Consider the following 23150-nt stretch of genomic DNA (forward strand, 5'->3'; position numbering starts at 1 on the left):
TACATGTGCTTAGAGTGGAGCAGCAAAAATAAAGAGGCACAGCCATGAGGAACATGTATATTTAAAATTCCTCCCCTTCATTTTCTTCTTCAAATGAATCAGTCCCCACTTCTTCATAATCCTTCTCTAGGGCAGCTAGGTCCTCCCTGGCTTCAGAAAATTCTCCTTCTTCCATTCCCTCTCCAACATACCAATGGACAAATGCCCGCTTGGCGTACATGAGGTCAAACTTGTGGTCAAGGCGGGCCCAGGCCTCCGCAATCGCTGTGGTGTTGCTCAACATGCAGACAGCCCGCTGGACTTTGGCCAGGTCCCCTCCTGGCACCACAGTAGGTGGCTGGTAGTTGATGCCCACCTGGAGAACAGAGAAAGAGGAAGAACAACAAAAGAAGATGCAGGGTAGCCAAAGGGTGACTTGAGATGAGGCAACTTCATCACATGGTATGGGAGCAGGACTCAGGCACAGGCATGAGAGTGGGACTATAGGGCTAGGGGTGAAAAGAGGGGAGCAGGAGGTTGGGAAGCAGGGAGATAGAGAGAGAAGTAAATGCTGAGAAGAAAGTAAAAGTGAGTGGGATTGGGTATAGGCAAATTCAAGAAGAAGGACTAGAGAATCTAAAGACTGATGAAGACAAAAAGGAGAACAGAGCTGGTAATAGAGATGTTTGTGGGGAGATTCACATAGACAAATGAGGGTAATGAATGAGACTATTAAGGGGGAGGTGTATAATACTGGTACATGTTTATCTCTAAAGTGGAAATACATTCCCTTTTAGAGGCAAATTAATTTCTAAACTTGAAGTTATTATGAAGTTTATTCTTTCTCAAATAGTCATTTGAAGTTCCTCTTAGTTATGCTGTCAAAAAATTTAGGGAAGTTTCTCTGCCAAGGGTGAAGGGTTGTTTAAAAGGTCATAGAGATATTCCAGAGCAATACATAAAAAGATCCAAAAGGCCTGGCAATGGAGTTAGTGTTAAGCAAGCCTTGTGTCTCTAAGAAGTGGAGCTTCTTAGAAGAAAAGCAAGGACTCCAAGCAAAGAAAGTTAGTTTAAAACTCTTGCCTGGACAAGCCTAATTCTGGTAGCATGGCACGGTCCACCAACAAATCCAGCTCAATCTTATGGTGGGGCTACTATGCTAGAAATCTTTCTTTTCCTCACATACATATCAAACCAAAGCCAAGCCTAGGAACTGTAGAAAGCTGGAAGAAATCTAAAGTGACAAACTGTGATAATACTTATGGACTAAGGTTCATGGTGCCACTCAAAAAATACCTCTTCTTACCCAGACTACCATGAATTAATTGCCAATCTCTTCAATTCATAGCTTTAAAATAAATACATGGCTTCTTGAGAGACAGAGGTGGGAGTGGCAGCAGGCTATACAGCTAAGGTGGTTAACCCATTAAATGGACTCACAAAGGTGAATCCTCTTAGATAAAAGTGGTATCTTGGTGATAAAGGTGATGCTAAGACAGAAGTAAATACCAAAAATAAGAATGGGAAGGGCAATGAATATGAACTCAGCCACATTACATAATTTGCTAGATCTGGCCCTAACCAGCAAAAACTTGTTGCCTAGAGCTAACTCTCTTTTTATGAACAATAGTATTCCTTGACCTAAATTAAGTGGAGACAAACACCCTTGAGAAGGATGAAAGAGGAGGCAGTTCAACAACAACTTTCCCACAGCCTGTGCTTTTCTGAAAAGCAGATCAAGTTGATGGCTACATTATCTTTCTGGACATGACCCCAAAGCTTCAGTTTAAAATAAATGAGAGAATGGGAGAGGTCTCCCTTTTGTTAATTTCCCCACCACCCTCACATCTCATTTTTTCTACCTTCTTCTTATTAGCATGTTTTATTGTTTCCATTTAAAAGAGGGGAAAAAAAGAACTGCATTTTTTGAAGAGTGTGACTGTTTTCATAAGAATAACCAGAACTTACACATAAAATAGGCAGAATCTAGAAAAAAAGATTATGTATGTAGCTATGAGTAGGGCAATGAGGAAGAATGTTACAATTCCTTACTCAGCAGATCAGCTAGGTCAGAGCTTCATAGACAAAATAGATCAGCCAAGAGGCTGGCACATGGTGCCTTGTTTTTGTAAGTCCCACCAAGGAAAAACTGAGACATGTTCATCACTGTCTCCAGTGCGGTGCTCAGTAAACCTCTGAATTATTAAAGGCCTGGGCAGTACAAATTAATATAAATGGTGGTAGTTATTTTGCTGGTGGAATCTCTTTAAAGACCATGGAACACAGGACAAAGTGATCAATCAGTTCACATGTTTAGAGCCAGCTGCATGCCCTGGTAGTGCAAGTCAAACGGTGGCTTTATTACTATTCAGTGTTTAACTAGCACTTTATCCAGGGGTCTTCCCTGGATATTCCACATTTCCCCAAGAATATTTAATTTTTCACAATAAATTAGGAGGACACATCTTTTGTTAAGAGGAGGGAATTTCACCTCTTTGGCAACTTGAATAATTTGGTTATCTCCATTTTCTAATACACTGTCAGATTACAACTACCTCTACTCCTTCATCCTGTTCATATCATTTGCCCACACATGTTCTTTCTAGCCTGTCCACTCCTCCTTATAAAAGAAATACCCTTTTCTGCCTGACCTGTGAGATGCTTGCAGATCTTAGGGTAGGAGCTGTAGAAGTCTTCTCCCTATTGCAATAGTGCCCCTCCTGTTCTTTTACTAATCCTTGCTAATAAATTCTCCCCTTACCTGTATAAATTAAATGAGTGAGTGAATGAATGAATTTAATTAATGGTATAGTTGGCTTAAGCTCCTCTTCCCATATCATTCCAATAAAGCCTGAAGTGTCCATGGAATTGTATATCTGTCCAAGACTCTGGAGTTTATACATCCTTCTCCCCCATCCTTGGTAATCTACCTCTGCTTCTCTAGTTGTCTAACTCCTCCCTATGTCATCAGCTCTCACCTTGAAGCCAGTGGGACACCAGTCTACAAACTGGATGGTCCTCTTGGTTTTGATGGCAGCAATAGCAACATTCACATCCTTGGGCACCACATCCCCACGGTAGAGCATGCAGCAGGCCATGTACTTGCCATGTCTTGGGTCACACTTCACCATCTGGCTATTGGGCTCAAAGCAGGAGCTGGTTATCTCAGCCACGGAGAGTTGTTCATGATAGGCTTTCTCAGCAGAGATGATGGGTGCATAGGTGACCAGTGGGAAGTGAATGCGGGGGTAGGGCACCAGGTTGGTCTGGAACTCGGTGAGGTCCACATTGAGGGCCCCGTCAAAGCGGAGAGAGGCAGTGATGGAGGATACAATCTGGCTGATAAGGCGGTTGAGGTTGGTATAGGTGGGGCGCTCAATGTCTAGGTTCCTGCGGCAGATGTCATAGATGGCTTCATTATCTACCATGAAAGCACAATCTGAATGTTCCAGTGTGGTGTGGGTGGTTAAGATGGAGTTATAGGGCTCGACCACTGCAGTGGAGACCTGGGGGGCTGGGTAGATAGCAAACTCTAGCTTGGACTTCTTGCCATAATCCAGGGAGAGGCGTTCCATCAGTAGAGAAGTGAAGCCAGAGCCAGTGCCCCCACCAAAACTATGGAAGATCAGGAAGCCCTGCAAGCCAGAGCAGGCATCTGTCTTGGGAGAGTAAAACATGAGAAGAAAACATGAAGACAAGTTTCTAAGAATACCCTAATGTGGACAAAGGCAGGCAATCCTTCTGTCTGCCCCACTACATCCCTCAACATTTTTACATGGGTGAAATCAAAGCAGCCTTTCAGATTAGAAAAGGGGTTATAGTGGTCATTAGTCTCAAAACTGTCTGATCCCCAAAAGTTCAGAACCACTGGATTACACCCTGTGAATCTATGAAATCTCTATCCTTTAGCCTAGGGCCACATGCCTCTACCCATTCTTCTCAGAGAGATATGAGTCTCTAAACCTATCCACCTTAGCCTGCCCTTATTAACACTTACCAACTTCCTTATGCGGTCCAGCACCAGGTCGATGCTCTCCTTGCCCACTGTGTAGTGGCCCCGGGCATAGTTGTTAGCTGCATCCTCCTTTCCTGTGATCAGCTGCTCTGGATGGAAGAGCTGGTGGTAGGTTCCTGCCCGAACCTCATCTACCAAGAGAGGAGGACCATCAGGTCTTACTATCTCCTTTCCCATTAGAATATCATATAATACCCTTCTGGGTCTTCACTTCCCTACTGTAAAACTCTGCAAAGGTGAATCCAGACAACCTTGTAACAAATGTGAAAAGGGCTAAGTCTAAAGTGACATAGGCACTAAAAGAACCAGAAGCCAGTGACTCCAGCAGGTGATGAGAAGCCTGCTGCTCTCCTGGCTGCAACTTAAAAAAGCCTTAACTTTACAAAGCTCACTGAACACAAAGGTTGATTACCACTCCTTCCATCTACCTTGATCCCTCAAGGCTTGCCTCTTATTTTTTCTTTCATGCTGCAAAGTTATCTCAAAACTCAACCTGATTTCACTTGCATTAAAATGTTCTAGAGACACAGAGAAAGATTCAGGGTGATCTGCCCAGTTCCTAGTCTCTCCCGGGAATAGTCCCCCATCACCTTCACCTCAAGGTGATAATAATATATTTCAGGCATTAGAGATACTTTAGAATGAAAGGTTCTAGAGGAGCAGGAGCCCTGGAAAGGCTGTCAAGAGCACTCTGCTCACCTCTAAGGGTCCACATGAAATGGGCACATAGCCAATTAGAGGCATCAGGTCCAAACTACACCCCTTCTTCTCTTCAGGGGGTCTCCTACTCCCCTAGAGAAAGCATCCATTTGCATGGTGGCCTGTGAAGGTAATCTGCATTTTTTGTATTTGTACAAAGTTCTCAAAGGCAGAAGTACCTGGAGTCAGCTGTGCCTAGAAATTAGTGGTCAGGCGTTATAGACATTTGCCCAGACATCCCTATGAAACTTATCCATCCCCTGATTGTTGACCCAGCTTGGAGCTGAGGAAATCCAGAACCAGGGAAGTGGTGCTTGAGGGGGTGAACTCAAGGAGAGACCTGAATTTCTGTTTTCTAAGATTCAAATGAAGGTCAAGCTTCTATAGCCACCTCTGGTTATGAGAAAAATGCCTGCTATTATTCCATTTTGTGTGCCAGACACTGCAAGCTTATATCAAACCTGTGAGAATAGGTTGAAATTATTATAGAATCGGAAACCTTGAGAAATTGGCTATTTGGGGCCTTCCTACAATACCTAAAATCATTTGTATTTTTTAGCCTTAGTGTAAACAATTTTGACAATTTAATCTGTCTCCACTGGTTTAAGCAGAGAACATTTTATTTGCAGTTAGAGCTGTGATGGGAGAGCAAAGAGTCCTGGTTCCTATTGTGAGTTCCCCAATTATGGACAATTCAAGGAGCTGACAGACATCATGGGGAGCAGAAGGGCTCTAGCTGAGCCATCCCCACCTTCCAGTTAAAGATTCTGCTTTGTTAGACTCATGGACAAAGCCTCACAGTCTCATGTTGCTTTCTATGGGAGGGTCCTAGTCCATACTCACCTACGACAGTAGGCTCCAGGTCTACCATGACAGCCCGGGGCACATGCTTCCCATTGCCAGTCTCACTAAAAAAGGTGGTGAATGAGTCGTCATCATTGATCTTGCTGGCCTGGGCACCAAAGGTGCCATCTGCCTGAATGCCGTGTTCCAGGCAGAAGAGCTCCCAGCAGGCATTGCCAATCTGAACTCCTGCTTGACCCACATGGACTGATATGCATTCCCTCTGTGGGGAGAGTGCAGAATCACAGTCAGAGAGCCCTAGGACCTAGCCATGTCTCTGTCCTGTATCTCCCACATCTGAGGACTTGTCTCTCCTGGCATTCCACTCACAGGATGTCTATCCCCCCAGCCATGCCATTCCCAGAACCAGGGTCTGAGGTCTCAGGTGTCTGAGGGCCATTGCAGGGTACTAAGAATTAGCTCTGATGAACCACCATTTTGTGGTTTGATCTAAAGGTTGCTTTCCAAGGTTAATTCTTTATAGCAAGAAAAGGAAAAAGGGGACAGCTGCACCAAAGAAACGAGGGACTAATTCTCAACCATGAGACTTCTGTGCTGATGAAGGAGGTCAAAGATCGAACCAGTGATAACAGCAAAAATTACCCCTAAATTCACTACCATACACAGTGGTAACATTCATATCTGTGCCCAGACCCTAACTTTCCTAGACAGCAGGCACACACATGCATGCACACACACAGAGTCTCAAAATATCATAGAGCGGATAAACATTCATGGAAGGAGTATACTTTGGATGTATCATGGGTACAATTAGTATTCTGATCACAAACATAGGAATAAGAAAGGGTTGGTCCTTAAAGAGTCTGGACAGAAACTCTGGCATCAAAGACTCTAGGCCTGCGCTGTCCACTGCAGTGGCTCCAGTCGCTGTGACTGTTGAGAACCTGAAATGCAGCTCATCCAAACTGACATGTTATAAATGTCAAACATACACTGGGTTTCAAAAATTATTATTAAAAAGAAGGCAAAATATCTCATTCATAATTTTTATATTAATTTCATGTTAAAATTTGTTGGGTATCTTAATTCATTGTATTTTATTTTATTTCTAAATAAAGGGTTGGTACATCAGCAAGGGATAATTGGGAGTATATAAATTAGACTCTTCCTGAACTCTGAGAAGTTAAAAAATTTCTCTGTAGCCACCACAACCTACTTCCTTGCCTATGTCTGGCCAAGTGTTAAATGAAGCTGATCTTTAGAGTGCTCTTACCTCTTACCTCTGTGTTACTCAGATGTGAAGCCACAATTACCTGATTGTCCTAGCACCAACAGCTTAGGAGGGTTTTTTGGGGGTGAGGGGGGTGAGAATGAGTGTGTATGTGAATGTGTATGAATAGAAACCAACCATGGGTTTTTTCTGGGAGGAGGGCTTCATTTCCCCTACCACAAACCACCCACCTGTGGGGAAGCAGTGACCAGAACAAGATGACTCTGTGCTTATGACCCCCACCAGAGGCCAGCAGGAAATCATGTGCTTGATCTGTGAGTTTCTATTCTTATCCATGACCCTACCTGGTATTTTCCATCTCTGGGTAACCCAAGCCAGACACAGAGCCTCCAGAGCACGTGGTTGGGCATGGAAACACATTGAGTACAGGTCAGAGTATAGGACTCCTGGAAACTTGGAATTTCTCTAGAGATGGGAGCAGAGCATCTACTCTGAGTAACATCTCAAAGGGTCATAGATTATCAGGACTCATTGCTCCCTAATTAAATTTTCCAACTAAACACCAACTCTATACATGTCTCTGTGCCCTTGCCTTTGGTGAGGCTAGAGTACAGGTATTCACAGCAGCCAGTAGATAACACAGCCAAGCTGGGACTACAACCTGGCTGCCTTTCCATGACCCTGGTGTCCAGGGTAAGGCTTCAGTCACAAAGTTGCCCACACTCCTGGGTTTGAATCTTGTTGTATTAATTATTTGCTATGTTGTGTGACCTTGGCTGAATTACTTAACCTCCCCTTGTCTGAAAATAATAAGTTAGCCATGGTTATTGTTGTCATCTTTACCAACATCAATTTCATTATTCTACCCTATAGCTTTATTTTCCACCTGGAAGAGATACAAGTAGAAAGATAGAGACTTCAGGCCCCCATTCCACTCACTTTTATTGATAAGTCTATTTTTTGTCTTCACATTAGGACTCAATTCTGACCTAAGAACAGCAGTGTACCACAACCCAGGAACTACCCACAACCAGCACATTATCGACCAAACTATATTTTCACATCCAGCATGCAGCTGTGGCTTCCTAAGGAGCTATCTAAAGCTGAAGGGATGTTAAAAAAGCCTAGAAGAAGCTTCATTCTTCATTCTAGGTGACCACATCCTCTGTGGTCCTGACCTTCAGCTTAAGGAGCCTTGCTCCCTCCCCATCATCACACTCCAATCATCCTCCAGGCTTGTCTGTGCAGTGGCTTGGTCTCTGGTCAGTCCTCCCTTCTGAAACTCCCTGGGCCTTTTTGACAAGATGCAGGGATATTTAAAGAAGGTGAAAGGTCATAAGGAAAAGAGTAAAAAGATCTTAGGGACCTAAAAACCACAAACATAGTGATATTAATGTTTTTGGTCTCTTTTGATAGATCCTTTAGTCTTATACTAATAAATATGCTAGTTGTCACTGACAAAAATCTCACTCTCTCTCTCTCTCTCTCTCTCTCTCTCTCTCTCACACACACACACACACACACACACACACACACACAGAAGAGTGTCAGCTAATCAATATAGAAGGAATAATATATTAAAAAATATTGCCAGGCCCTGGCTGGACAGCTCAGTTGGTTAAAGCGTTGACCCAACATGCCAAGATTGTGGGTTCAATTCCCAGTCGGAGCACATACAAGAAGCAACCAATGAATGCATAAATAAGTAGAACAACCCAGTTGGTGTGGCTCAACAGTTGAACATTGACCCATGAACCTAGAAGTTATGGTTCAATTCCAAGTCAGGGCACATGCCTGGGTTTCAGGCTTGATCCCCAGTAGGGGGTATGCAGGATGCAGCCAAACGATGATTCTCTCTCATCATTGATATTTCTATCTCTCTATCTTTCTCCCTTCCTCTCTCTGAAATCAATAAAAATATGCCTTTTAAAAGTGGAACAACAAATCAATGTTTCTCTCTCCCTGCCTCTCTCTCTAAAATCAATCAGTAAACAAAAATTTTTAAATTAAAAAAGAAATATTGCCATATTACAAATGTTTCTAATTACATAATTGATTTGAACAAGGATGCCAACACCATGAAGTGAAAGGTTGATGGGGAACTGGATATTCATAGTGCTAAAGAATCACTTTTACTTACAGGTCACAAGGAGTAAAAGAAACCACAATGGGGAGAAACCAAGATGGCGGCATAGGTAAACACTGGAAATTGCTGCCTCGCACAACCACTTCAAAAATACAACTAAAAGACAAAACAGACACCATCCAGAACCACAGGAAGGGTGGCTGAGTGGAAATTCTACAACTAGAAGGAAAGAGAAAAGCACACTGAGACTCAGAGGAGGTGCGGAAGTAAAGTGCAGAGGTACGGAGGCACACGCAGAAAGGGCTGGCAACTGAGGACGCGGTTGTATTTTTTAATCCAGAGGGATACACACGCTCCCGATCTGAACTCCAGTTCTGGGCGAGTCTCTGGGGACTCAGACTCATATGGGGAGAAACTGGACTGTCTGGCATCGGGCGGAACTCGAGGGCGGCTTTCTCTCAGAGGTGCTTGCAGCGAATACCGAGGAACACTGAGACCTGGGGCCTCTTAGGGCAGGACTGAGGATCAGCCATAGCTGTTTGCTTCGCCCTGTTGATTCCCTGAGACCCCGCCCCACCCAAGCTGTGTGCAGAGGCTTTTGCATATGAATGACCTGGCCCTTTGCAATCTAAAATTACCTAACAAACTGCAGCTGGGTCAGAGAGACCCAGAACATCCAAAAGAAGGCCCAAGGCCCCACAGCAGCTTGCATTGCTTCACAGCTGGGCCTCATCTGGGCACCTCCAAACCCCAAACAAAGAAGAGGAATCTGCAAATCTCTCCGTAGCTCCTGCTGGGTAGCCTCAGGCAGAGGCTAAATTAGCACCTCCTTAGAGATCCAAGTGCCAGTGTACCCAGTAGTCAGAGTGGGACCATCTAGATTACAACTTCTCAGATCCATAAGGGACACACTCAGGGGGAAGACTCAGTGAGCACCAAAGCCCCACTGAAGCAAGTCTTGCCCCAGAAGGGTGTCTCTAGCACAGAAGTTCTCCCACCGTAGACGCAGCTCATTCTCACAGCCAATTGGCCTGGAGGTCAATTCCTCCCAGTGATACCTACAACAATCAAGGCTTAACTACAACAAGACTGTGTGCACAGCCCACAAAGGGGTGCACCAAGAGTGTCCATCTCAGGTAATTGGGGAGGCTGAGCCACTGGGCCCTATAGGACACCTAGCACAGAAAACCACTCTATATCAACAGGGAAGCAGCCAAAATGAGGAGACAAAAAAACAGGTCACAAATGACAGAAATGGAGGAAAGCAAACTACTGGATATAGAGTTCAAAACCATGGTTATAAGGTTACTCAAGAATCTTCTAGAAACTGTCAATAAATTTAGTGAGACCCTCCATAAATCTAGTGAGACCCTCGAGGACATGAAAAAGGACCAACTATAATTTAAGCATACACTGACTGAAATAAAGAATATTATACAGAGATCCAACAGCAGGAATCCAGGAATCCAGTCAAAGATTTGAAATACGAAGAACCAACCGGAAAAACAAAAAGAAAAAAGAATCCAAAAATATGAAGATAGTGTTAAGAGCCTCTGGGACAACTTCAAGTGTACCAACATCCGAATTATGAGGGTGCCAGAAGAAGAGAGAGAGCAAGATATTGAAAACCTATTTGAAGAAATGACAGAAAACTTCCCCTACCTGGTGAAAGAGATAGACTTACAAGTCCAGGAAGCGCAGAGAACCCCAAACAAAAGGAATCCAAAGAGGACCACACCAAGACACATCATAATTAAAAAGCCAAGAGCAAAAGACAAAGAGAGAATCTTAAAAGCAGCAAGAGAAAGACAGTCATTTACCAACAAGGGAGTACTCATACGACTGTCAGCTGATTTTTCAATAGAAACTATGCAGGCCAGAAGGGAGTGGCAAGAAACATTCAAAGTCATGAATAGCAGGAACCTCCAACCAAGATTACTTTACCCAGCAAAGCTATCATTCAGAATTGAAGGTTAGATAAAGAGCGTCACAGATAAGGAAAAGCTAAAGGAGTTCATCACCACCAAACCATTGTTATATGAAATGCTGAAAGGTATCCTTTAAGAAGAGGAAGAAGAAGAAAAAGGTAAAGATAAAAATTATGAACAACAAATACATATCTATCAACAAGTGAATCTAAAAATCAAGTGAATAAATAATCTGATGAACAGAATAAACTGGTGAATATAATAGAATCAGGGGCATAGAAACTGAGTGGACTGACAATTCTCGGGGGGAAAGGGGTGTGGGGGTGCAGGAAGGGACTGGAAAAAAAATTGTACACCTATGGATGAGGACAGTGCAGCGGGGGGGCGGGGGGGGGGCGGGGGGTAAGGGCAGAGGGTGGGGTGGGAACCGGGTGGAGGGAAGCTATTGGGAGAAAAAAGAGGAACAACTGTAATAATCTGAACAATAAAGATTTAATGAAAAAAAAACCACAATGGTCACCAGCCTAGTACTGGGGTCAATATTAACACTACTAATAATGAGAAAACTAAACATTAAGTAACTCATGATGTGATATAACATGAAAAACACAGCACCACCCACAAGTAATTCTTGTCAGAAATACTCAGTCTTTAATCCATTAAACCCTTGGATTTAGCTTCCATTTAATAGAAAACACAGGAATCAGAGCCATAAGTGACATCACGAGAAAACAATAAAATTAATCCAGAAGGTGGGACATTCTACATGGCAATTGATCCAATCTTTTTAATTCATGAAAAATAAAGGTGATATCAAAAGAAACTTATGAAGCAAAATATCTACATGTATGAAACCTTTGAATTCTGGTTTGAACAAATCAAAATATTTGGGAGATAAATAGAGAAACTGATTAATTTTGTTAAGCATGACAATGAAAAATACAGTTAAGTAAAATGTCCTTATTTTTTCGAGTCATTTTTGAGGCATTTAAGGTAAAATGCCATGATATCTATATTTTACTTTAAAATACTTCAACAAACACAGCAGGTAAATATAGCAGAAATATAATTATTATTAAATATAGGTAATATATGGGTGGCATTATACTACTATATTTTTCTGAAGTTTTAAAATTTTTCAAAAAGAAAAACATTAAAGGAAGGAAATAGAGGAGGAGCAGGGGTAGGGATCCTACTTATCATAATTACCTTATTCTTAAGGCTCTTCCTGTCCCATTTCACTTAGTCATCTATTCAACTAACATTTGCCAGGGCAAATAAGAATTTTAAAGTTACACAAAGAAATCACAAATGACATTAAAACTTCCATGAGCCTGCATGGAACTCTAAGATCAGAGCACCTGCTCAGCATTCCAACTCAACACACACACAAGGAGCAGTCCAAGGCTCCTCCATGTCGCTCCTCCAGCTCAGGCACTGGGCTAGCCCTATCCAATCACTTAGCCTCATCACCCTCACCATCCTCCTGTTACAGAGGATATATGACATCTTATGTTAACCAACAAAATTAACTTCTTGATTAAATAACATATAATGAACAATGCTTCTCCCCAAATTAGGGAATAAGATGTATGCCTTAAAACAAAGGCCTGGTTTGCCATATATCGCTCACGGCATTTTAAGTATATTACAGGAATTAGCCTCAGTGAAGGAGGCCGACTCCAGCAACCGGACATTCTGGATCCAGGAGACTTAGTGACTCTCAACCATAAAAACTGCTCCGCTTGACCAGTTTCAATATAATCATTGGAATGGACTGTGCTGACTTACAGGTAGAGAACTTTCAACCCCCCTTCCCCATTTCTTTGTTCTGCTTTCCCTGTCCCTCCTAATAAAAATCCCTGCCTGCACTGAGATGTTAAGATGGGCTTTGGGATAAGAGTCCCCCATCTTCTCAGACGGCCAGCACTTGGAATAAACTACTTTTCTTCTCATAAGCACCTGTCTCATGAATTTGGCTTTCCTTGTGGCAAGTAGCCAAACTTGTGTTCAGTTATACTCCTGCCTGGAAGTTCTACAGAGATAAGCACAGAGCAGACCCAAAGCTGGTGACTTTGGGAGGCAACGTGTCATGCCCAAGGAAGGTAATCCATCTTCCATAACCAAGAACATTGTGTTAGTTCAGAATGGTTGGGATACCTGAGCTGGACTGGCCTCCTGAGTCACTAAATATGATTCCCTCCCCATCATTTTACAGATAAAGGAGCCAAGGCTCAGAAAGGTAAAGAAATAGATTCAAGATTTTACAACTCTGTAACAAAAGAGCCTAAACTGGAATCCAGGTCTTCTGATCTTGGCCTGAGTTCTTCCCTTTATACTATACAACTTCCTGCCTCACCCATACTCTGAACTTCCAGGGCCCTGGGCTGTGCCCACACCTACATCAATGCAAGGCCAAGCCTTTATGGCAAAACTTCAAACAAGAAAAAGCTCCACAGAGAGAAACTGAGAGTGGCTTATGATAGTGCCTATTTGAAAATGAGTCATCCTTCTCTAATAGAAATAGAAATCTGTTTCTCAGGATGGGGGGAGGGGGTGCAGAGAGTAAGCTGACCCAGCAGAGGATATGTAAGTCATACATTTGCTCATATTTCAGATTCTCCTCTCTAGCCAATCAGAGCTCATGCTTTCTCTCTTACACTATTTCTGTCTCTCAATTCTATTTTGAATCTGGGCTTGTAGAGCTTAGGCCAGAAAATTGAACGAGCAACTATTAAATGGTGTGATAAATGCAATTATAGGGGAGCTGGGCTCCTGGGACTTTGTGAAGTGAAGGGGTCCCCCTGTGTGCTGCTGGCGCCTTTTTGCCCAGCAATGCAGGGGCTGAAGATGGGAAGGTAGAGAGACCCTAATAGAGGAGTTCCTTTAGTCAAGAAAACAGAGACATTCCTCCCACAGACCTAGTGCTGGGATAACTATGAAAGTTACAAATATTTATTGTGCTATTATGTATAAAATGGTATTGAGCGGGGGAGGGAGGGCGCAAAAAAAAATAAAAAAATAAAATGGTATTGAAAGGTACTGAGCTAATTCCTATTCATCCTCCAGATCTCTCATTAAAAGCCACTTTCTACAGGAAATCTGGAAAACCACAAACCAACATAGGAGCCCTACTATGTGCTCCCACAAGTCCTTTCTTCCCTATCATTGCATTTATCACACCATTTAATAGTTGTTTGTTCAATTTTCTGAATTCCCTAGTAAAGGGAGAAAATTCTGTGAGAGCAAGGAACTCTTGTTTACTCACTGAATCTCCAGCATTGAGCACAGTGCTTGAACATAGCAGGTGGTCAATAAACATATGGATGGTTCGTATGAAAACCCTGCCCTAGGGGGCTCACATCTATTTAACAAGGAGAGTGGCCAGTGCTTATGAGGCAATGGGAATTCAAAAGAGAAAAAACATTTTCTGGCTTGGTTTCTTGGAGAAGGAATATTTGCAAAGACCTTGACAAATGACCATTTTAGTTAAATTTAGGAGCAGTATGAACAAGAAGCAGGAAAAGTTAGGGCAGGTCTCACAAATTGCTCAGTTTGTCTGAGGCATAAGCACATGAAGAGCAGAGCAGATGCGGCATCTGTGCTACCTACGACCATTCTCCACAGGAAAAGGGGCCTATGTTCTGTAGAATGTCAAAAAAAGAAACTCTACAACCTTTATAATTACACTGCAAGAAACCTTTCCCTATGTCAATCTTATATTATTTCTATTTTAATACTAGTTATTTCCTTTTGCTTTCTCTTCAAAGGATTAAGATCAGCTGATCACAGTCCTCTATAGAAGATGGCTTTGTAGATTTAATAATCATTCTTGAAGTATCACAAAATAGTAAAACTGGCACATTATCTAGGAAAGGAACTGATACAGGCCAGTACTATACACCATGTGAAAACCTGAGACCAGTCCGCATATCTCTGACCACCTGTGTGGCTTTCAGGAAGCATATTATTACAGCAAATTATTTCTAGTTGTCAGACTGGGATAATAAATCACCTAAACTTTAGGGTCTAGGTCAGATGGCAAGTAAAACATAGCTCCAACAGTGTCACAGAGGGAGAAATGTGACTCATGAAAATTATTTGAATTATTTCTGCTCAAAACCCTTCAATTACAACCCTTTGCAATTAATCGGAACAAAGAATAGATAGCAAATCAGAAACAGCAAGAACAAGGAATCAGCCTAAATTCACATCAGTTGAGTGAAGGTAGCTCTGCAGTTACAGCAGTAGTAGGGATGATATAGACCCGTGGTCGGCAAACTGCGGCTCGCGAGCCACATGCGGCTCTTTGGCCCCTTGAGCATGGCTCTTTCTAAGCCTTAGGAGTACCCTAATTAAGTTAATAACAATGTACCTACCTATATAGTTTAAGTTTAAAAAATTTGGCTCTCAAAAGAAATTTCAATCATTGTACTGTTGATATTTGGCTCTGTTGACTAATGAGTTTGCCAACCACTGATAGACCAACATTAGGAATGGCAGGGGTAAGTACACTCTCTGCAGGAGACCCAGTGATGTCAGAAGTCACTTGAGCTTTAACTGACATTGGGTACAAGTGTAGGAGATAGTTAAGGAGTGTGAATCTACTTTACACAGTGCCCACTTTGTTTTCCCATTCTCTTCCATAGCTCATTATCTGGGAGAAATTCTAACAGGAAGACACTGACAGGAGAAATGTCAAGGTTGCAGACACAGCATTGTCAGACGCGTGGTGGCCAAAGAGAAAAGGAGCAGTTGGTCTACTTTCTCCCCACAAGAGTGCCACATACTCCTACTCATCCCCTATCACTGGCCCAATATTCAACAGCTATTTTCTCCTTGAAAATTATTTTTAACTTACATCTTCCTTTCAAGGTCACTAGGAGCCCGCTCCGAAAGAACCCTTCAACATCAGCATAAACCCTCCCTAGTATCTTCCTATGAAAATGTACCCAGCGCCTTTGCCCCAGCCATAGCCCGAAAGAGCTCTGCTTATCAGGCCCCTCCACTGCTCAGAGGCATGTAGACAGTGAAATCTATAAGAATCTGCACTTCGTGACGGGGATGAAGGATGGAAACCTCAAGCAGTGCTCTGAGGTCAGAATATAAGTACAGACCCTGCAGAACTCAGCCATGTCTGCCTACACAGGGACAGTTTGCAAAGGACCAGAGACAGAAGTAGTGTCTATCTTGCCCCCAAAACTCTCTGCCCTTTAACTGCCTGTTGTTGTAGGAGACAGGCTATTTGTTGCCATTTGATACCTATTCCCATCTAAATTCAGCTGGTGCTCTCCAGTCCAGAAGGAATGCAGTTAAGGAGACTGTGTTATACATGCTCTCATTTCCCCTTAACCAGACACTTTCTCTGAACTCTGATATCATTGACATAGGCTTGGCTCAGGGCATTTGGCCAGGGTTCTCCACACCACTTCCCAAAAAAAGTGTCAGTCTTAGTTCCTGAAGAACTGCTTCTAGAGGGACACTGAGAGCAGAAGGGAATGCCCAGGTATAGGGTTAGTTATAGATTTCTTAGCCAAAACCTATACAAATGCTGAATTTAATACTCCTTAACAGAGAGGCAGCCTCCACCTCCCTACCCCCAACCTCATGAAGTAAAGTTCTTTCTGCAAGGGTGGAATTCTTGTGGTCTAAGTTTATAGATGTATCATTTAAAAAGGGGTTCTGTGAGTGGGAAAGGTCAATAAAAAATATTTTCCCATCAAAACAATGCTACCACCAAAACCAGATAAAGACAACACAATGAAAGAGAATTACAGGCCAATATCCCTCATGAACATAGATGCCAAAATCCTCAACAAAATTCTAGCAAATCGAATCCAGCATTATATCAAAAAGATCATACACCATGACCAAGTAGAATTTATCCCAGGGATGCAAGGATAGTATAATATCCACAAATCAATAAATGTGAGACATCACATAAACAAATTGAGAGGTAAAAATCACAGAGTCATATCAATTGATGCAGAAAAAGCAATTGACAAAATCCAACACCCTTTCTTGATAAAAACCCTCAGCAAAATGGGAATAGAGGGATCATACCTCAACATAATAAAAGCCTTATATGACAAACCTATAGCCAACATCATAATCAATGGGAAAAAATTAAAACCATTTCCCCTAAGAACAAGAATGAGACAGGGATGCCGACTTTCACCACTCCTGTTCAACATAGTACTGGAAGTGCTAGCCATAGAAATTAGACAAGAAGAAGAAATAAAAGGTATCCAAATTGGAAAAGAAGAAGTAAAACTGTCATAATTCACGGATGACATGATATTGTACATAGGAAACCCTAAAGACTCCATCAAAAAAATTATTAGACTTAATAAATGAATTCAGCAATGTAGCAGGATACAAAATTAACACCAAGAAATCTATGACATTTTTATACACCAATAGTGAACTTACAGAAAGAGAAATTTTTAAAAAATCCCATTTACCATCGCACCAAAAAATTAAGATACCTAGAAATAAACTTAACTAAGGAGGTAAAAGACCCATACTTGGAAAACTACAGGACACTGAAAAAAGAGATAGAGGAAGACGTAAACAGATGGAAGAACATACCGTGTTCATGGATTGGTAGAACCGACATCATTAAAATGACCATACTACACAAAGCAATAAGTAGATTCAATGCACTCCCCATTAAAATACCAACAGCATATTTTACAGACCTAGAACGAACTCTCCAAAAATTCATCTGGAATTAAAAAAGACCCCGAATAGCTGCAGCAATCCTGAGGAAGAAGAACAAAGTAGGAGGGATCTCAATACCATATATCAGCTGTATTACAAAGCCACTGTTCTCCAAACTGCCTGATACTGGCACAAGGACAGACATATAGACCAATGGAATAGAATAGAGAACCCAGAAATTGACCCAAACCTCTATGCTCAATTAGTATTTGACAAAGGAGGCAAGAACATACAATGGAGTCAACAGTCTCTTCAATAAATGGTGTTGGGAAAACTGGACAGATACATGCAAAAAAAAAAAAGAAACTAGACCACCAACTTACACCATACACAAAAATAAACTCCAAATGGATAAAGGACTTAAACATAAGATGGGAAACCATAAAAATCTTAGAGGAATCCACAGGCAGCAAAATATCAGACACATGCCGAAACAATATCTTCACCAATGCAGCTTCTACGACAATGGAAACTAAAGAGAAAATAAACAAATGGGACTACATCAAAATAAAAAGCTTCTGCACAGCAAAAGAAACCATCAACAAAACAACAAGAAAGCCCACTGAATGGGAGAACATATTTGCCAATGTTATCTCCAGTAAGGGTTTACTCTCCAACATTTACAGGGAACTCATACAACTCAACAAAAGGAAGATAAACAACCCAATCAAAAAATGGGCAACAGACCTAAATAGACACTTTTTGAAAGAGGACATAAGGAAGGCCAAGAGACATATGAAAACATGCTCAAAGTCACTAATCATCCGAGAGATGCAAATCAAAATGACAATGAGGTACCATCTCACACCTGTCAGAATGGCTATCATCAACAAATCAACAAACAACAAGTGCTGGCAAGGATGCGAAGAAAAAGGAATCCTTCTGCACTGCTGGTGGGAATGCAGACTGGTGCAGTCACTGTGGAGAACAGTATGGAGTTTCCTCAAAAAACTAAAAATGGAACTCCCATTTGACCCAGTGATCCCACTTCTAGGAATATATCCCAAGAAACTAGAAACACCAATCAAAAAGGATATATGCACCCCTATGTTCATAACAGCATAATTCACCATAGCTAAGATTTGGAAATAGCCTAAGTGCCCATCAGCAGATGAGTGGATTAAAACATTGTGGTACATCTGCACAATGGAATACTATGCTGCAGTAAAAAAGAAGGCATTCTTACCATTTGCAACAGCATGGATGGAACTGGAGAGCATTATGCTAAGTGAAATAAGCCAGTCAGAGAAAGATAAATATCACATGATCTCACTCATTTGTGGAATATAATAAACAACATAAACTGATGAACAAAAACAGAGACAGAGAAGCATCGATCAGACTGTCAAACCTCAGAGGGAAGGTAGGGGAGGGTGGGGGTAAGGGGGAGAGATCAACCAAAGGACTTGTATGTATGAATATAAGCCTAACCAATGGACACAGACACCAGGGGGGTGAGGGCATGAGTGGGGGGGGGGGGGGGGCAATGGGGGAATAAGAACACATATGTAATACCTTAATCAATAAAGAAAAAAAGACAATGCTGCCCATGCAATTGAATATTCTAAATAGAATCTACTATATAAAAATCAATGTTTCAAAATAAGTAAAAGATATATTCTCTCAAAATATTCAACCATAGTTTTTTAATATGCAAATTCTTTAGCACATTTAAATAAAGTTTTATAGTTTAAATTTTTTATTTTCCAGGTGTTTTCAGAAACTTGCCTGTTGAATACAATCAAAGTTTGCTCAGAGGGCTAGATTATCATCCATGGCTCCCCTGAGAGTCTTTAGGCTCCACTTTGAGAGTCACTATGATGTTCAGGTAAAAATTAAAATATGTAAAAGGAAGCACTTTGAAAATTCTAAAGCACTCGCTAATGCTAGATATTATAAATATTAAATATAAAATCTTCAGCATGATGCCTATTTGCTTCAAAATAATGGGGAGGGAAAGGACAATAAATTAAGCAACACTTATAAGTAGGTAATATTTGTAATTGAATGGTTCAAATATAAGAGTACATTACACCATTTCCCTCTTTTCAATATGTTTGAAATTCTGTGTAATAAAAAGTTTAAAAGCAAACTTTTGCAAATCTGAACCATAATCCTTCTTCCTATTGTAGGTGAGAAAAAACAGTCCAGAGAAGGTAAGTGACCTTCTTGAAATTACACAGGTAGTTACAGAGCCGGAAGCCAAAATTCTGAACTCCCAGTCTGGGTTCCTTCTACGGTTCCACATATGGGTCCTCAGGCAGAAATGGATTCCTCTAGCCACTTTCCTGAATATCCCTGAGTTCTTAAGTCTCTCGGGTGTATCCAGGAGCATGCTCAGAAGAGGGAGGGTGCTGGACAGATCTGGAGCTAGAAACAGCAAAACTGGGGCCAGAGCCAGAAGGCTCTGGGCACTTTCCAAATTGAGCAGAAGCCAGGTGAAGTGGGGAAGTTCTCCCCTTGGCCTGCTTTGTCACTGACACCTGAATCAAGAGTGCCAAAGAACCTGATCTTGGTCTCAGGAACATGTTTATTCTGTCCTCCTCCCCAACCCAACTTTTCCAACCCACCTCGCTACTGCTAAAATACCACAACTCTGGACCAGGAGATTCTGGGTTCCCAGGCAGTCATAGAAGTGGATTGGAGGTGGCTATTACCCACCCCAATTGTGGGGGTGAAGGGAGAGATTCTAGAGGGTGGATAGAAATGTGGAGAGGCCTCCTCCCCAGCAAGTAAGATCCAAGACTATGAAAGGAGACAGATGCAGTGTGGAGGACCAGGCCTTTGCTAAGCCCCCTAAGCCAGGTAGGAAACAAAACAAGAAGTCTGAGGTCCCCTGGCCAGAGGGAGAGAGCTATCTGTGTGCCAAAGTCCTTCTGACTGACCTGCTAGAAAAACTGGGGAGTTGGTGTGGGTTCCAAGTGCTGGGAAGCTGAGCAAGCTCAAATTGTAAGTGGCCCAAACCCAAGCCAGATCATGGGGACAGGAAAGGAGAACTACCCCAAGCTTGAAGTGACCGTGATGCCCTAAGTCCCCGTCACATTCTGGGACAATGATACTCGTGGTTGGTTGGGGGTGGTGAGCTCACTGCGCCCACTCCCCCAACCATGGGCCCACCCATCTGGAATCTTGGACTGCCCCTTCCCCCCTCATTCTGGTCCCTGAGCTGTCTATCTGGGGCTCCCTCAGAATTTTCTCTGCCCTGTACTGGGCTCCCTATGTACTCCCCCACTTCTCTCATGTGCACAAAGCTCCATTGGTCCCACCACCCTGAATTAACACCCCCATGAGACTTTGAGCTCTACTGATCCAAAGCGATGGATCCGATAGCCCCCACATAGATGTGGCCCTAGGCTGGGTGCCTGCCCCTCCCCAGCCCCTGCGCTGCAGACTCACCATCTCGGCTGCGCACTTCTGCTCGCCTCCCAGCCGGCCTGCTCACCCCAACTGCTCCAGATACAGCCGTGTCCGCTGTTGTGACACACTGGGCGGGAGGGGGCTGGGGACAGGCTTGCTCATCCAGCAGCTGCTCTTCAGCATCACAGTGCCCAGGGAGGGGAGGAACCCAGGCAGGTCACAGTGGCTCCTCCCCCCACACACGTACCCTCCCGCGAGGCCCCACCCAGTCTCTCCATCCAGCTTGTGCCCGCTGGGCGCTGGGCGCTCTGGAAACTGCGCTGTTGAATTCCGTGCCGCTGAGCAAGGGAGCAGTCCTATTACTAAAGAGCACTCCTCCATAATGGGATATAGGCCATTAGTATTCAAGCTTCTTAGGAAAGAAATGTGAAAATTCACTTCCCAAACTTTCATTCTCTTCCTGTTGCCACCAGGAAGGGCTGGCCCAGGCAGGAAAGGCAGACCTAGTTGGGGTTTAGTTGAGGGCTTTCACCCTCAAACCAGGCAAGTAGAGAAATGATGGGGATGATTCAGTGCTCACTAGTGAGAAGCAGGCTCCATGCTCAGCTCTGCTGCTGCTGCTGCTGCTTAGGAGGGCTTGAGCAAGTTGCTGCACCTCTACTCTGGAAACCTATTTCTACCCACATCAAGGTTTACCTGGTCACTGGAGAATTAAATGAGATAACATACTTTATAAAGCAGGTACTCAATACTTTAGTTGTTCCTGTTTCTGCCATTCTATCAGGGTACATCACCCCACCACCACCACCATTATTTTCAAATCTGTTTCTTAATCCATTTATCATCACTCCCTCTTCCTACTTTTACACCCAGAAAGTATAGAATGATACCAGTGTTCCGGCTGCCTCTTTGCCTAGTAAAAAGGACTGTCTCTCCTGGTCACAAACGACACTAAATAGCAAGGGATTTCCCCTACCCTCCCTCTCGTTGAGAGGGGTGGGAGAACAAGGTCTGGCCTGGGTAAGAGCCCCTATGTTCACACTAGTAATTTTGACCACTGTATTAAACCTCTCTCTACTTTCCCTCTCCTTCCCGCAGTTTAGTCGTGGGCTGAATGATTATCAGTCCTCGGTCTCACTGCAAAATTGCCCGCCAATGTATGCTGATATGTGTGACCCAGCTCCTATCTTCTCTCCCAACTTTATCAGGCACCTGACCACCAACCACCAAGTCACTCCAAGCAAATCTGTGGCTTTTCTGCAAGATACTACTACATAGAGCTTCTCTAACCAAACATGGTTACTCTCCAAGTTTCCAAGCACAGATACAGATTTATTTGCCCTGCCATTCCTAAGATAATTCTCTGGCCAGTAGAGAATGAGGTTTCTTCCTTCCTTCCTTTCTTTCTTTCTTTCTTTCTTTCTTTCTTTCTTTCTTTCTTTCTTTCTTTCTTTCTTTCTTTCTCTTTCTTTCTTCCTTCCTTCCTTCCTTCCTTCCTTCCTTCCTTCCTTCCTTCCTTCCTTCCTTTCTTTCTTTCCTTCCTTTCTTCCTTTCCTTTCCTTCTTCCTTTCTTTCTTTCTTCCTTTCTCTTTCTTTCTGTTGCAATTTGTTCCACTGGCCATCCATTAGTATATTTTCTTATTTATACTATGAGTTTCTAGAAGATGGGACACATCTTAATCATCTTTGCATCTGAGATTGTACCATTCATAATGCTTTACCCATTGATGCATACAGTGCTTAGTATATGATGAGTTGAATTTTTGTCTATCATAATTTAAGATCCTGAAAACTGAGAACCATGATTAAGCTAACTGCCAAGCACATGATAAATGCTCAATAAAGGATAATGACTATTAACTATTTATCACTCTTCCAAAACCCCATAGCATATTCTATTACTTCTTCCATTACATTGATCGCTTTCTATTTTATATTCTAGAGATGTGTGAGTGAATATGTGTTAAAACACTCCTATAGAATTGGAACACCTTGAAGGCAGGGTTGTCACATTCAGCTTTGTGCTCTCCTCGTCAAAATAACTAGTCAAGTGCAAAGATGCTTAATAAACAATGCTGAATAAATTGATTTTTCGAGTTCTCTGTGAATCAGCAAATATGTTATGAACAGTTCTTAATGTCTCAGGATAAAAGTGATAATGATAATACTAGCGATTAGGGTGGTATTCATTGCCTTTCATTATAATGAGGCCCTTTAAACCTCACCATTTTTCCCTTTATGAGGTTTAGGGCTGGAGGAAGCCATGACTATACCATAAATACTAGATATAGCATCTTCTGTTCCAGGGAGATAAAAAGAAGGGTAGCT

The 23150-nt window shown here is 42.5% G+C and overlaps 1 protein-coding gene across 2 annotated transcripts; it reads right to left on the bottom strand.

Annotated features, from left to right (window-relative positions):
• Positions 1–61: 61 nt before the first annotated feature.
• TUBA8 (tubulin alpha 8) lies at positions 62–20999 on the bottom strand. Of its 2 annotated transcripts, none has more exons than XM_070409259.1 (5): positions 20862–20999; positions 5537–5601; positions 3977–4125; positions 2958–3638; positions 62–355 (listed from the first exon to the last, which is right to left on the bottom strand). In XM_070409259.1, exons 2-5 carry the CDS (start codon positions 5562–5564, stop codon positions 62–64), a joined length of 1152 nt encoding a protein of 383 aa, XP_070265360.1. In that variant the 5' UTR covers positions 5565–5601; positions 20862–20999. The 2 variants fall into 2 exon arrangements, with proteins under 2 accessions (XP_070265360.1, XP_070265359.1); XM_070409258.1 differs by having other exon boundaries at positions 5537–5759.
• Positions 21000–23150: the final 2151 nt, after the last annotated feature.

This window comes from Myotis yumanensis, unplaced genomic scaffold (genome assembly GCF_028538775.1).
Source record: "Myotis yumanensis isolate MYYU_CA2020_CCGP unplaced genomic scaffold, mMyoYum1.0.hap1 SCAF_3, whole genome shotgun sequence".
NCBI lineage: Eukaryota > Metazoa > Chordata > Mammalia > Chiroptera > Vespertilionidae > Myotis > Myotis yumanensis.

What these genes read in the sequence shown, in the direction of transcription:
- TUBA8 (XM_070409258.1), bottom strand. An exon ending in CCTGGAGCCTACTGTCGTAG is followed by an intron (nt 4,126 to 5,536) that starts GTGAGTATGGAC and finishes CTCTCTTGGTAG; the next exon opens with ATGAGGTTCGGGCAGGAACC. An exon ending in GGTGTCCCACTGGCTTCAAG is followed by an intron (nt 356 to 2,957) that starts GTGAGAGCTGAT and finishes TCTGTTCTCCAG; the next exon opens with GTGGGCATCAACTACCAGCC.